The 16,912-nt window shown below is 37.5% G+C and overlaps 1 protein-coding gene across 1 annotated transcript in view; it reads left to right on the forward strand.

The window, feature by feature from the left end:
* HMGCLL1 (3-hydroxy-3-methylglutaryl-CoA lyase like 1) overlaps positions 1 to 16,316 on the forward strand; it is a 251,607-nt gene extending 235,291 nt beyond the window's left edge. The window contains 4 exon segments of the mRNA XM_021000506.2: positions 1,323 to 1,413; positions 1,416 to 1,447; positions 7,835 to 8,102; positions 10,088 to 16,316. Coding sequence (XP_020856165.2) covers positions 1,323 to 1,413; positions 1,416 to 1,447; positions 7,835 to 7,936 — 225 coding nt within the window. The 3' untranslated portion in view covers positions 7,937 to 8,102; positions 10,088 to 16,316.
* The last annotated feature ends 596 nt before the right edge of the window (positions 16,317 to 16,912 follow it).

The following is a 16,912-nucleotide window of genomic DNA, read 5'->3' on the forward strand; positions in this document are numbered from 1 at the left end:
ACCCATTCCACTTGGGGATTGCTTTAATTGTGAAAATGTTTTTCTGCCATTGCAACTTTTACCCTTTTCTCCCGATTCTGTCCTGTAGGACTAAACAGAGCAAGAATAATCTCTCCTTTTTCCATATGACAGCCTTTCAGATATGTGAAGACAGCTAGGATATCTATCCTGTACCTTATCTTCTCAAGCCATCTTGCCACTTGTAGAAACTTTATCCAACATTTAGGACCAAGCCCTTGTTCTATTTCATTCATCAAACCTTCCCTGGCCACTCCAGAGATTGCTGATTTGTCCTAATTCTGACATGTAAAGCAGGTTTTTTACCAGCAAAATCTTTAAATATAATGCAAATATTATCTTTGTAAAAAAAATACTTTGCTCCTGCGCTCAAGGTTCAGGTTTCCTACTTCTTTGTATCCCCACCCCAAAGCACAGTGGGCTTCATCACCTTTCCTTTTATTGATTTAAACAATTTCCACTGAATTAATAACTTATCCATGTCTATAAAAAAAGGTTTTCACAAATTATTATGGCAGAAAAAGTCATCCTCTTATGGTGAACCTAAATCTGTCTAATAAGCCTCTCCAAACATCTGATCCTCAGATAAAAGGTGTACAGATTGTTCCAGGGGAAGTTGAAAGATATTAAAACTTAAATTAAAACTTCTGAAGATTGCAAAAACTCTACACAGCATTCTGTACGTCTTAAGTTATTGAAACTTAAAACTACACTAAGACTTTTGGGATGCCAAATATAGCAAACCACCAGGCCCAAACTAAAAATGTTTCTTGTGCGGTTGATGCCAGACCTACCCTCTGCTGGCATAGCCCTACTTTTGACACATATAGGCTATGTGGCCCGCAGGAAGTCACATAGTTTCTCAGTGCTCTCAGGGTGCAGTAAGATTATAAATTGCAGATCTGGGGCTGATCTGCATTGGCCGAGAGGGAGTTCCTCACCAGGAATTACGTATGCTTATGAAATCACAAGAATGGTCAAAAATGTGTAGGTCACTATGCTGGGTGCTGTAGATAGAAATTCAGAAACAACACAGTCTTTGGCCTCTATGAACTTACATTTTGTATGAGATAGGAGTTCTGGTAGCTTTAGGTAGACCCTCCTGTAATCACTTCTCCAACTTCAGTAGACAGACAAAAGTCAGGGTTAAAGTGAGGTCATTCTGGCATTAGACTTGTAAGACACGTATTTGTGGAAGAACTGATCATTTGCTTACCTACAAAAATCCAATGAAAATTTTTGTCACTCTGTGCTGCTAATTGAGAAAAAAAAACATCCATTGCTTTTGTTTGTTTGCTTTCCAGATGGGAATCAATGTTGTGGACTCGGCTGTGTCTGGATTAGGTGGTTGTCCTTATGCGAAAGGTGCTTCTGGGAATGTAGCAACAGAGGATTTGTATATATGCTGAATGGTCTGGGACTCAATACAGTAAGTCATTCTAATGCATTCAAATAATATTCATGTATTCCATGAAGCTCCAGATCAGAAGATTTGTAAGAACTGAAAACTCATTCTAAGGTCAAGGTTTTATTTCACTCCTGCAGTGTGCTGAAATTCAGAGATGAAAATCCAGTATCAGAGATAGTTTTAAAATAACAATATTGCTGCAGCTCAGTCACTGAAAACAATAATACCTTACATTTGTTGCAGTATTTTATACTTCAGTTTAAGAGGCAGCATAGCATAGTGGATAGAGATTCAGCTCCAGAGTATGGAAAATAAGAGGAATTTGAGTCTTACCTCTGAGATACACTGGCCAAGTGATCATAGACTAGTCATTTAAAACTTAGTTCCACAGACTACTCTGTAAAAATCTGAAGTTGTAGGAAAGTTGCTGATCTGCCTCAGTGGGGGTCATTTCCTAATGGGGAATTACTGAACCAATGAAATCATAGGTCTAGATGAATCCTCCCTAACCCCATACATCAAAATGAATTCACTATGCATTTATCAAGAGTCAGACACGGTACTAGCTAGGCAGTGGGGATATAAAAACAGAAATGAAATCAATCAATAAACATTTATTAAGTGCTTGCTATGTGCCAGGCATTGTGCCAAGCTCTGGGGATACAAAAAGAGGCAAACGAGAGTTTCTGTCTTTAAGGAGACCACATTCTGTTAGAGGACAAAATTTTCAGTTTCCACATTATATCCAGTATTTCACTTGGTCTGATTGATACTCATGATAACTTCAAGAGATTGATAATACAGATATTATTATTCTTGATTTATAAACAAGGGAATTAAGGTTCAGAGTAATTCTGTGATTTAGCTTTTTTTTTTAAATAGACTGTTAAAAAGTAAAAGGTTTATTAGATATTGGTGCAAAACCATTTAAATGCCCTAACCTTTTGTTGTTGTTGTTGTTGTTGTTGTTTGTCCTTTGTTCTCATGGAGGACTATGACATCAGGAAGGTGATGCCATGACTTGTAAGTGAATTGGATTTAAGTGAGGGAGGGCTGTGCAAAGTCACCAGCCTTACTCTTTCCTCCAGAGCCATCTGCATCCAGTGACAAGATATAGATCAGGATGATTGGAGATGGCCCTGGATGCAGTGGGAGACCTTGGCTTTTTTAAGTTAAGGTCTTTCACAGGTCTCAGTCTCACTAAGGCAATGCCCATTCAGTGATTAAGACTAGGTAAGAAATGAGGGAAAGAATGGCCTCTTATACATAGTTAAAAAAATCAGTTTGGGAGGGGAAAACCCTCAGGGTTTCTGTTGCTTCTTAGATTTTTAAATTATTATTTCTAGAGAAATGTTGTTGATTTTTGAGGGCTGATTTTTTAGCCTGCAATTTTGCTGAAGCTATTCTTAATATATTTGTTGAATCCCTAGGATTTTCCAAGATATCTTGGTGTTTATGTTATAGATTTCTTTCTTAAGGACGGTGCCTTAAACCCAAATCACTCTAGCTCTCATTGATTGGGCAACAATAGGTCCCAACCCAAGCCTCACTTAGTCATAGTTTGGGCCTTGTTGGCTCAGAGTGAGTATAAACAGCAATTTTTTGGCTGTAATATGTAATACACAGTTGGAACTTGTTAAGTATCAGAAATTTAGATTTAAAGATAAAAGGAACGTTAGGAATCATAAGATTTAACACTTTCATTTAAAGACAGCTAGATGGCATAATGGATAGAGAATTGAGCCTACAGTCAAGAAGACCCGAGTTCAAATCTGGTCTCAGACACTAACTGTGTAACTTTGGGTAAGTCACTTAACTTCTCTTTGCCCAAGAAGCAGCTAGGTGGTACAGTAGGTAGAGCACTGGACCTGGAATTAGGAAGACCTGAATTCAAATCTGGCCTCAGACATTTACTAGCTGTGAAGACTCTGGCCAAGTCTTTTAACCTTGGTTTGTCTCAGTTTCCTCAACTGTAAAAAGGGGATAATAGCAGCACCCACTTTGCAGGGTTGTTGTAAGGATCAAAAGAGATAATATTTGTAAAAGGCTCAGCACAGGGACTGGCACCTAGTAGGTGCTATAAAAATGCTTATTCCCTTCCCCTTCCTCCCTGCCTTATTGATGAAGAATCTAAGGCCTAGAGAGGATAAGAGCCAAACCCCTGTTCACACAGGTAGTAAGTGGCAGATCTGGGATAGTAGCCCAGATGCTCTCAACTGTCTTTCCACTTTATTGCTCTGCAATTTAGATTTAGAGCTGGAAGAGACTTTAGAGGTCATCTAGCCCAACTTCTTCTTTTTAAAGATGAGGAAACTGAGACCCAGAGAATAAAAATGACTTCCTCACTGTCACACAGGTAGTAAGTGACAGAGGCTAGATTTTAGTCCAGATCTTTTGACTTTAAAAGCAGTGGTCATTCCATGGGACCACACTATATCTCAAAATGACTTGGGTTGTATCTATCTACACTTACTACATATGGTACTCTAGAAAGAGAGCAATTTAGCTTCCTACAAGGAAAAGTGCATATTAAATTGATTTCAGGAGAAAAAAAAATAAGGTAAACAGTTATGACCATACAGCAAGAGAAGTCAGTCACAGTGTAGTGACCTGAGCATTGAATTTCAACCCAGCAGGCCAGGGTTCAAAACTTGGCTCTGCACTGTGAACTTGTCAAATCATTTAACTTGGCCTCAGTTTCTTTATCTGTAAAATAAAAAAGAACTCTGTTCATTAAGGTCCCATTCAACTCTGAATTTTGCGATATGACTGAATCTCTTGGATCTGAGAAGACCTGAATCTTCCCTTAGTGTACAGGCCATCATGACCTTCTCTAGCTTTAAGTATAGACTCTGTTTTATAAAGTATTGCAATAATATTTTTCATGTGTAAGAGATGGAAGACCTAAAGGAAAGCTTGGTTAAAAAAAATTAGGCTATTGCACTGAGAAGCAAAATAATGACAGTTTAAAATTTGTTCTGCTTGACATTTTAAGTCCTACAAAAGGGTAAAAAGCTGCTGAAATGAAACTCCTTTCTTTGCATGTATTTCAACAATCCAACTTAAATGACTGTTACAAATGGAATTCTGAGGAGGTGATGAGAGGATTTGATGGTTGATGAAGCTTTAAAAGTCTCCTGTGAGCACTTGTTGGAAGATAATTAAGAACTTTTGGTTGGCACATGTAGCCAATCACACAAAATTTCCTTTTAACTCTATGAGAGAATTCAAACTAGAATGTACCCTGGGCAACAGAGAAGGCACCTGAGGACATTTCTGTGACACACTGGGGTTTCCTGAAATAAGAGCCAACCTGAAGTAACTATTGGTTCTTAGAATAGTGTACAAGAAATAGCAATTATGAAATCCATTTACATGTAGTGGATTTTTAAAAATGTTTTAATGGCTTTGTTTTATAAAAAAAAAAAGAGGGGAACTCAAAGTCCTCAAAACTCAAAAACTTCCAAGAAGTTTGCATAGCAAAAACCAGTTAAAAAGGAATATGGTGTATACACACACATATACCCATACACACACACACACACACACACACACACACACGTGCGTGTGTGTGTGTGTATGGGTATATGTGTGTGTGTATGTGTATCTATATATGTATCTATATATGTCTGTGTGTATGTTTGTATATGTATGTATATACACACATTATGTGCATGTATGTGTATATAGATGCATATATAGTGTATACACATGTGTGTATGTGCTCACATATGTTGTTCAGTTTTTTCAGTTGTGTGTGACTCTTTACAACCCCATTTGGTGTTTTCTTGTCAAAGCTACTGGAGTGGTTTACCATTTCCTTTTCTAGCTCATTTTACAAATGAGAAAACTGAGGCAAACAGGATTAAGTGACTTGCACAGGGTCACAGATAGTAAGTGTCTGAGGTCAGATTTGAACCCAGGTCTTCCTGACTTCAGCCCCAGCACTGTATTCACTGTGCCATTTAACACACACACACACACACACGTGTAAATTTCTGAAAATGTCACCACTGTTTTGCAACGCATCGGGACATATGCAAAATTATATTTGTAAAAGAAGGTGTTAGCATGCAAACCATGAGTGTATTCCATAACTACAAAGAAGAACCAAATAAAGCTAGTTTTAAGCAAAAGGAAGAAAGAAAAAAAGAACATTTACTAAGGACCTACCATATCTCTGGCACTATGCTAAGTGCTTTGTAAATATTATCTCATTTGATCCTCACAGCAACCATAGGAGGTGTTATTGCCAATTTGCAGTTGATTTGCCCAGGGTCTCCTAGCTTAGTAAGTCTTTAAATCCAACCTTAGAGGCTATCTGGGTGACCCTAGACAAATTGCTTAACCTGTATTTCCTTATCTGTGGAAGGGGGATAAATAATAGCACCTATATCTGAGGGTGGTTATGAGGATCAAAAGAAATAATATTGTAAAGTACTTAGCACAATGTCTGGAACATAGTAGGTACTAATAAATGCTTGTCCCCTCCTCACTTCTCAAAGCTGTGATTTCTAACCCCACTTTTAATTGAGACAATGGGACATACATACTATATACTACACGAGGGTTAAGTACTAGCTAATCCAGACCAGTGATATCATGCCAAGTTCATCCTTAAAAACCCCTTAGTGTTCTGTTATCAATAAATTTAACTAAATATTTTTTATTGATTTTGTCAGGTTTTGGAATTCCTGGTGTGGAAACTCTCTTCATAGTTGCAGATTACCATTCTGTCTGTAATGTATAGCTTTAGAAAGTTACCAAGAACCTGAATGCTTAAGTGACTTTTCTATGATCACAGAGCCATTATGTGTCAGATTCAGATTCAACTTCTTGTAATTCTAAGACCTCTATTAGCTAAGAACTCTATTAGCTACAATGTACTGCCTCTAAACCATGAGTTCACAATTTGAGGCCCACAAAAAATTTTAATGTATATTTTGATAACTATTTTTATATGGTTGGTTTCCTTCATGATCCTGTCATTTATTTTATGTATTTAAAAAATATTATTCTGAGAAGGGGTCCAAAGTTTTCACTGGATTGATAAAGAAGGCCATGACACATGCAAAAATATTAAGAACCTCTGCTCTAAACTTTCATTGAGCATATCTATAACTATTTTAGCTCAATTTTCTTTTTAATTTAAAATATCATTGAAGAATTTCTAAAAGCTGACACATGAATTATTTATATAATTTCTTTTTGACCTAAAAAATTATTGCCTTAAAGCTTTGTTTTTTCTTTAAGTCTGTATCTTGCAAAAGGAAAGAGTTCTTATGTTTTCATGTGTCCTCATCTGGAAGCTGCTTCAATCCTTGATCACTCAAGAGTTGTCTTTCTTTGTGACTCTTCTAAGTGTGTTGTGCCTTTCATCTAGTTCATCAGTGTATGTAATGTTTATATTGTGGCTGCCCCATGACTTTCCACATGGGTAAGATTATAGACTATGTTTTAATTAAAAAAAAACATATTTAGGATTTATAGCCCTCATGATCGTTTGTAGGCCTCGATGATGAGGGGGATAGACTTAAACCCAGGAAGATACAGGATAGAATTCCAGTTCAAACACTTACTAAGTGGGTCAACTTTGGCAAGTCACTTTACTCTGATCCAGTGTCTTCATCTTTAAAAGAGAGACAATAATATACCTATTTCATGGGATTATTGTGACTATCAAGTGAGATAATGCAGATAAAATATATTTTGAAAACATTTGTTAATACCTGATAATACCTTATTTGATCTTTACAACATCCCCTTGAGGACTGTTGTCCCCACTTTACCATTTGGGAAACTGAGGTCAGAGAGGAGAAGTACTTTGACAGGTTGACACAGCTTTTAAGTGTTTGAGGCAGGATTCAAACCTAAGTACTCTTGAAACTGAATCTAGCTCCATATTAACTATACTATATTGCCTTAAAATGTTATATAAAGGTAAATTGTTACTATTAATACTGTTAAGGAGAACAAGTCAAAATGCCAATACTGTGTTCCATGAGGAGAATTAAATGTGAAGGATTTAGGTGTAGAATGATGAATTTAGCCCTGGATGATTATTGAACCAAGTAGAAATAGTAGAGATAACTAAGTGGCATAGTAGATAGACTGCTGGACCTTGAATCAGGAAGATCTGAATTCTATTCTGGCCTCAGATACTTACTAGCAAATGGGTGGTGACCCTAGGCAAGCCATTTACCCTCTGTTTACCTTAATTTTTTCATCTGTAAAGTGGGAATAAAAGTAGCACCAACCTGCCACAGTTGTTGTGATGGTAAAATTAGATATTTATAAAAGACTTTGCAAACCTTAAAGCTCTATTTAAATTTTAGCTAGCAACATTACTAATAACATTTCATTATCTCATTTCTCCCTTTTCTTCTTTCTCATTTTTCCATTGACCAGGGAGTGAATCTTTACAAAGTGATGGAAGCTGGGAACTTTATTTGTAAAGCTATAAATAAGACAACAAATTCTAAAGTAGCACAGGCCTCGTTCAATGTTTGACATGAATGAAGCTGGGTTGTGAAATTTCGAAGCTCAGTCTCACCTGCATAGATCTCATCTGAATAACATTACCATCACTTTATTTGGAAATATGAAGTGATAGGCAGAAGTGGAAGTGGGCTCTTAAAAAGAAGATTGTTGACTCAAAGCATAGCATGGATACCAGGTAAATTGAAGGATTTGTGGATAAATAATAAAACAATTCAGTGTATAAACATATTAGAACTTAGAGAGAGAATGTCATATATTGCTGCGACAGAAATAACTTTTTAAATTCACTTGAAAATTGACTGCAGATTTCCCCAATATTGAATACTTGGTTAATACTTAATCAAGTTGGTTCAACACAGCGTACATATTTTCAGTAGTTTATGAGATTCCACATAGTGTGTGGCCCTGATATTATACATTTTGCTCCTGGATCTCAACTTTCTGTTTGCCAAGGCAGTTAAGTTGTGAATGAAGAGCCAAATCTCAATGTGACCCTAAGTAATTTTAGCAATAAGACTTTTGTATTTCAACTATAGTTAACATCTGTTAACTATTTGAATGACTTTATCTTGTTCCAAGAGGCTGTGGTCAATGGCAACATGCCATATCCTGGGAACATATTAGGACCTCCCATATTTGTTACATGCATCCAGTTCACCATACTTCTCTTTTCATCAGCTGCAGTACAAACCAATGGGCTCTTACTCAACAATAAAGAAATAGGAGATAGGATTTCCATCCCATTTACTTCATATCATAAAAGAGAATGATTCTGGCTGTACTTTTAGCACATCCTATTTTCACATTTTTTCCAGTTTCCATATTTCCCTTGTTACTCTAATTGTAATTGCAATGCTATTAAGGACAATCTTCAATGCATGGACAATGCCATTCTTCCTCATTCTATAGTTAAGCTAAATCATCATACAAACAGTTTACCTACTTTTTAGTACTGTGCCCAATGTTAAATTGATGAAATTCTGGCTTATCGTAAACTCCAGTTGGAAAAATTGTCACGTAGAAAATCCTTACTGAAATGTTCCAGGTCAGTGCATCAGAGAAGGGCAATGAGAAATACCATGTTAAGAATAACATTTCAGTAACCTATGCAAATCATGTGCAGAAAATGTAATATTTCACTCTGAAATGTCAGTTCTCTTATTTGTATAGGCTTCTCCAATAATACCTAATGATATTATCTTTTGAATAAATTAAATATTGGTTCACATATGAAAATGAACATTCTGGGCTTTCTGTTAATATTCATCAACTCTCTTAAAATATATTTTTTTGAAAATCAAGGCAAGAAGGAATGGTGCTGATTGTAACTAAGGCAGGTTTAATAACAGTAGCATGAATAATAAATTTCATAATGAAACATGCTGGGAATTGGCAGAACCAAAATAGCTAGCAGAGAAAGGCCTTATCTCACCTGGTAGGAGAACAGTAGTGAAGGAAGCAGACACTTCTACCCCAAACCTGCTTTGTCACCCAAAATGGTAAGCTCAGTTTCCTTCTTTCATTGAAAAAAAAAAACACTGATTGATGATGTCAAGGATATTTTCTTTCCCATTTCCCTAGTCCCCAAATGTATAACTATGCATGTTCTGCCCTGGTATCCCTTGTTACTTAACTCTTAAACCAAAATAAAACCTTTATATTCATCAGGAAATACTAATGTCACATGAGCCTCTGGATAAATAGGAAAGAATGTACTATGTCCAGTGAAGGAACAAAGTTCCTAAGATTTTCAATTCGAAGAAACTAGTTTCCATCTTGATATCCCTGGCTCCTTGCATAGTGCCTAACATAAATAAGGTCCTTAATCAATGCTTTATGAATTAAATTTAATGTTAGAAATCACCAAGTCCAAATATTTCAATATGTAGAGGAGGAAAGGGAAGCCCATGACTTAAACCCAGGTTTTTAGACTGCACATGTAGAGCTCTTCCCCCTATAATCTATTGCTTCTCTTTGAAATTCTGGTCTTCTCTATCACCAATGGAAGCCGCTGAGTTCCCTGCATTGTCTGTTGGTGTGAAACATAGAACAGAGAGCACTCCTCTGATGCACAAAACGTTAGATGTATTGCTAATAACATATTTAGCATTTACGTAGCACTTGAGAATTTACAAAGGGTATCTCATTTTATTCTCACAGTAACCCTGGGAGACAGATGCTATTCTTCTTCCCATTTTACAGATGAGGAAATTAATGCTGCTCAAGTGTAAGACTTGAAGTGACTTATTCAGGGTCATATAGCTAGTAAGTATATGAAGTCATATTTTCCTGACTACACATCAGAACTCTATCCTCTGTGCTACTAGATAAAAACCAAAAATCTTATAAAATATTGTCTGCTTCACTTCTCATCTAACTACGCACCAAGACACTAAGGCTTTCCCAGTGTGAACAACCTTGTGATCTGCACTAACACTGCATGGACACCTCCATTCTCCTTCCCCTCCTCTTCAGCCTGTCTCTACTACCTGGCTTGCCATTCTCTTGCTCTTTGTCCAGAATAACAATTAAATCAATACTACTTTTGCTACAGGAAAAGACAAGCCTAACTATTGCCTTACAATTCTTCTCACAACCTCTGTGACTGCCTAGACTAAAATGCCATTCCCTGGCTACCAATTCCATATATGTGTTGTGTCCCTTTATTAGAATGTAAGCTCCTTGAGGGCAAAGACTGTCTTGCTTTCGCCTTTATATCACTAGAACCAGAGATAATGCCTAGAACATAGTAGGTGATTAATAATAATAATAATTAATATACATGTATATATAGTGCTTTAAATAAATGCCTATCCTTTATTACTATTTTAATTATCTGTACATAATTATTACTTTAAAATGTGATTTTATTGCCATATGGTGTTTTCTTTTTCATCTTCAAATTTCCCCATGTATCATTTCTCTCCCCATTCTAGAGAGCTGTAACAAAGAATGTTTTCATAGTTCTTTAAGATTTACAGAGTGATGGTTATGATCATGACAGCTTTCATTTAGCTATCATGCTATCATTGAGCATAACAACCCTATGGATTAGAGCTATTATTATCGACCAGGAAACTGTGGCTCAGAGAAGTTTGAATGACTTGCCCAAGATTATACAGCTTATAGGCATCTGAGGCAGGATTGTATACTCAGGTTTTCTTAACTACAAGTCCAGCAGTGTATCCACTGTGCCACCTAGCTGCCTTTATTTCTTTTGATTCTCTCTCTCTCTCTCTCTCTCTCTCTCTCTCTCTCTCTCTCTCTCTCTCTCTTTTTGGTTAGGCAATGGGGTTAAGTGACTTGCCCAAGGTCACACAGCTAGTAAGTGTTATGTGTCTGAGGCCGGCTTTGAACTCAGGTCCTCCTGAATCCAGGGCTGCTGCTCTATCCACTGCGCCACCTAGCTGCCCCTATTTCTTTTGATTCTCATAACAACACTGTGAGATAGGAGTGCTATTCACAAGTAAGGAGACTGATGCTCAGAAAGTTTAGGTGATTGGTCCACTATTCAACAGTTCCTGAGTATCTGGAGTAGAATTTTAACTCAGGTCTTTCTGTCCCAGTTAGCTCTCTTCCCATTATACCAACTAAGTGCATGATTGATCATATACTCAGTTGTCTTCTTTCCCCAAGCTAACATCTCTAATTCTTTCAACCAATTCTCACATGACATGGTTTTCAATCTTCTTATCATCATGATTACCCTCCCCTGGATGTGTTTCAGTGTGTTAATATCCCTCATAAAACTTTGCACCATGAACTGAATAATCATATAGATGAGGTCTGACTAGGATCAAATACAGTAGGTTAATTATAGTAATAACTCTGGAAACAGTGCCTCCTAACTTAAGAAAGCCTTAGTTCACTTCTCTGGCTACCCGGTCACTTTGTTGACTCAGGAGCTCCTTAGTGATCAGTAAGCCCCTTGAGGGCAGATGTTATGCGTTGTTTTTCTTTGTATCTCTTTTTATATTTAGCACAGTGATTTTGGCATAATAATTGCTTGATAAACAATTGAAAATGTAGAGGAAAACCACACACACAGACAGATAGAGACAGACAGAGGCAGAGAGAGAAACAGAGAGAGAGAGAGAGAGAGAGAGAGAGAGAGAGAGAGAGAGAGAGAGAGAGAGAGAGAACTCAAATTAGAAATTTAATTAGTACCTTGGGAATCAGTGAGATCTATTGATCTGACTTACAGCTGAACTTTCCCATATATGTTGACTTACCCTGTTAGAATGTGAGATCCTCCTGAGAAGAGTGTATCTTACTTGTTTCTTTTTGTCTTCAATGGTTAGAACAAAGTATTTGATACAGGTTTTTTTCATTCATTCATTCATTCAAAAGGATAGAATTGTGTTCCCTGACTATCCAAATTACTACCACCATTTGTGTTAACAAGGTATCCTATTTTAAGGAAACAAAGAGGCCACACGGATTGCTATACAAATTGAATGAGGAGGCAGGGTATTACAACTAGAAATTACTGGTACTGGGAAAGGTTATAAGTAAGATACATCTGTGGAAGTTGAAGGTATAATTCATCCTGATCTATGGTATACCTTTGGTGTAAGAATAGAAAGAGTGCTTGTTGCCTTCTCTTGACACCTGCTTTTTCTCCCTTCCTACAAAATCTTGTAGTCAGGACAGCCTAATAAATCATAAAACACTCAACTTTAAGATAGTGCATGAACTGGGAAAGAACAGTTACTAATGATCTCTTAGTTGCTAAATACAATTGCCTTTTCTTGGTCCTCATTTTCCTTGACCTCTCTGCAGCTTTTGATACTGTTGATCACTCTCTCATCTTTAAAACACTTTTCTCTCTAGGTTTTTGGGACACCATTCTCTTCTAGTTCTCCTCCTACTTATCTGACCATTCTTCTGTCTTCTGCTGGATCCTCCTCCAGATCATACCCTAACCAAAAGTGTCCCTCAGGGTTCTTTTCTGGGCCTTCTTCTCTTCTCCTTCTATGCTATTTCACATAGTGATCTCAACAGGTCTCATGGATTTAATTACCCACTGTACGCTGATGCTTTTCTTTTCTTTTTCTTTTTGGTGAGGTGATCCAGGGTTAAGTGCCTTGCCCAGGGTTTCACAGCTAGTAAGTGTTAAGTGTCTGAGGCTGGATTTGAACTCAGTTCCTCCTGACTCCAAGGTCAGAACTCTATTCACTGTGCCACCTAGCTGTTTCTATGCTGATGCTTTTCAAATCTACCTGTCCTGCTCCAATATCTCTGTTGACTTCCAGTCCTGCATCTCTCACTGCCTTTCAGATGTCTCACGTTAGATATCCAATAGACATCTTAAACTCAATATGTTCAAAACAGAGCTTCCCTTAAACCTTCCCCCTGTTCCTACTTTCTGCATTACTATAGAGGGCGATACCATCTTCCCAGTCCTTCAGACTTGCAACCTAAGAGTCATCCTAGAATCCTTGCTATCTCCCCACTCTCATCCAATCAGTTGACAATGCCTGCATATTTCACCTTTGAAACATCTCTTAAATAGTGTCCTCTGACACTGCCACCACTCTAGTGTAGGCCTTCATCACCTTATGCCTTGATTACCATAATAGCCTGCTGATAGGTCTGCCTGACTTAAATAGCTCTCCACTCTAATCCATTCTCCATTCAATCACTAAAGTAATTTTCCTAAAATGCAAGTCTGATCCTGTCACTCCATTATTATGTAAATTTCAATGACTTTCTCCAGGAACAAACACAAAACATTCTGTTTGGCATTCAAAGCTCTTCATTACCTTTTCAGTCTTCTTACACCTTCTTTCCCAACATGACCTTCATTCCTGGGACCCTGGCCTCCTAATTGTTTCACAAATAAGACATGCCATCTCTTGGCCCTGGACATTTCTTCTGACTTTCCCCCATGTCTGGAATTCTGTCCCTCCTCTGCTCCTAGTCCTGACCTCTCTGACTTCCTTAAGTCCCAATTAAAATCCCACCTCCTGCAGGAAGCCTTCCCTAAAACCTCTTAATTTCAGTACTTTCCCTCTTTTAACTGTTTCCTATTTATCCTCTATATCTCTATATAGCTTGCTTTACATGTATTTGTTTGCATGTTGTCTCCTCCAGTAGACTGAACGTTCTTTGAGAGCGAGGAATATTTTTTGTCTCTTTTTGTATCCCTTACACTTCACACATTGACTGACACATAGTAGGTGTTTAATAAATGTCTATTGATTGATTTTTCCTTGACTGCAGGTTATAGGTTGATTGTATGTCAGTCTCAAGTAACTTTTTTCTTTAGCACCAGTGATATAGAGTCATATCTTCATCTTATTGGATGCTTCTCTGAGCTGACTAGAGCTCCCTAAAGCTCCATTTACTATATTCTAAGGACAATAGAATCAGCCCCTACTCTATCTCTATTCAAAATTCATGTTCTCCAAAAGGACACCATGTCATATTATACTAGTATGATGATACGCCTCCCCCTGTGTGTGTGTGTGTGTGTGTGTCTGTCTGTCTCTGTCTCTTTCTGTCTCTGTCTATGTCTGTCTGTCTGTCTGTCTCTCTCTCTCTCTCTCTCTCTCTCTCTCACACACACACACACACACACACACACACACACACACACATCCCTAGGCTCTATTGACAATGACTTGGAGTCATCCCTAGACATATTCCTTCCCCGTTGTCTTGGTTCACCTATAAGCCATGCATTTTGAGCTGTATTGTTCTGCATTCCAATATGACCCAAGCTCTTCATGCTATGCTAGTGAATTACCACACACCCCCAAAGCACTATCACCATACATGTGTGAAAGTCCCTTTACAGCCATTTTCCAGGTTTAGCCCTCTGTCCTAGTTAAGCAGGCTATTTATCCTCCTTCAGGCTTCCAAGGAAACCTTCAAACTAACAGGGACTTCAGCAGGCTGCAGCCACATCAAGAAAAAAACCAATTAGAAATCTCCTCCCCCCAACTTTGTTTCCAATTGCCTGTTTGCTTCTCAGTACTCAGCCCAGTTTTCTGACTTTGGGCTTTTACCAGTCTCCTAAAGGAGGGCAAACTAAGTTAACATTTTAAATTAAAAAAAGATATTCCTCTGGTCACCAGATCTTAAACTCTGTCTCTAGCCTTTCATAGCAAAATACAAGAGTAGGTTAGAAGGTTCTATCTAGTTGTTCACCAAATAAATACATAAGGCTAAAAAAAAAAAACCAACCCTGTAGTTAAGGGTAGAGTTAAGGATTTGTATGAAAGCTTCCCTTTGTGATGTTCGTATTTTCAAAATAAAATTCAGTTAATATAAAGAATAGACAATCAAAATTTAGGTTTGTTTTTAAAATTTCAAGAGTAAATGTTGTGCCTTACATAATTAAGCATTCATTTTTAAGTGTCCGTGTTGTACACCCTAAAGACATGTTCTGTGAAAGCTTAAGGAGGAATAGCAAGAAGGCTACTTTGGCTCAACTGAAGATTATATGGAGGGAAATAATGGCTAATAGAACTGAAAATGTGAATGGGAGTTGAGTTGAGAACCAAATCTCAATAAACCTTAAATGCTTACTATGTGCCTGGCACAAAGAAAGTTAAAAAAAAATATGAAACATAATTCCTTCCCTCAAGGATCTCACACTCTAATGGGGGAAACAGTAAGGAAAAAAACATTCATACAAGATATTTCCATTATAAGCAGAGGGTAATATCAAAGGGAAGTCACTAGCAGTGGTGGGAGGCCAGGAAAAAACTATTCTTGCAGAAAGTATGGTTTGAGTTAAATTTTGAAAGAAATCAGGGAGATGCTAGGAGGTAGAAGTGAGGGGAGAGAGTATGCCAGGCTTGAAGGACAGCTAGTGAAAAGGCAGAGCCTGGAGATTGCATGGCCTATTTAAGGAACAGCGAGTAAGCACAATAAGATCAGTGAAGCTAGATCTTACAATTTGAGTAGGGGAGTAAAATGTAAGGAGACTGGGAAGCGGCCTGGTTATGAAGGGCAAAACAGAAGATTTTGTAATTGCTCTATAAATTCCTAGGGAGCCACTGAAGCCTCTTGAGTAGGGGAATAACATAATCAGACTTGTACTTGAAGAATGTCACTAGACATGTAGAATTACATTGCATAGAAAAGAAAACCGAAGGAGGAATCTCCAGCAAAGAAGTACCTTCTGGGAATTGTGGACAGCTGCTGGTAGAGTGATGATGGAAAGCAACAACTGATAGCATATTGAGGAAGTAGTTAAGCCACATGCTGCTGAGCTACAAGAGTGGATGTCTGATGATGGCTCAGCTTTGTTTATGTCCGTCAATGAATGAGGCTCTGTACAAGGGCTGTTCCTTGGTATATGGCATTATATTCCAAGATGTTTGTTGTGAGTTCTTTCTTTTTTCTTTGACTTATAAATAAAAACAATAAAAATAAAAACAAACTAAAGACTTTTTTCTTAAATATTGTGAATGGCGTAGACACTGACAATACACTGAGTGGTCTTATATAATGAGGTTCCCAGCTTTTTTTGTTGTTTTGTTTTGGTTTTTTTCTGGCTGGATGCAGTGAGTCAAAGAGGGGTGAGAAATCTGCATTCTGTTCATTCCCTTCATACAGTTTGGGAACTTCTGATATATGGATTGCAGTAGTCAAAGAAGAGCAAAGTTATAATCAAAATCTGAATTTTCTCATGTTTTAGTACCTGAATTACCTGCCCTTCCAAATGTCTATAGTTTAGGAGGCTATGTTTAGGCTTTAGGAATAATTAAGGATGAAACCAGATCCAGCAGTTGGCCAGTATACCATCCTTTGCCTGATATCATACAAATGAGGCTGAAGGAGATTCTGGGTCCATAGAAAGACGTGGACAAATTAAGAATTTTTTTTTGATCAGGCACACTGTGCCTGTATCCACAGAGGTCATAAATTATCTCTCTGAGCAAAGTATATGCTTTTGATGTGACCTGAAAACTCAGAATAAGAAAATGGAATAACTAGAAATATTGAGTGAAAAGTAAATATGTGACAAGC

This window comes from Phascolarctos cinereus, unplaced genomic scaffold (assembly GCF_003287225.1).
Source record: "Phascolarctos cinereus isolate Bilbo 61053 unplaced genomic scaffold, phaCin_HiC Scaffold_5;HRSCAF=322, whole genome shotgun sequence".
NCBI lineage: Eukaryota > Metazoa > Chordata > Mammalia > Diprotodontia > Phascolarctidae > Phascolarctos > Phascolarctos cinereus.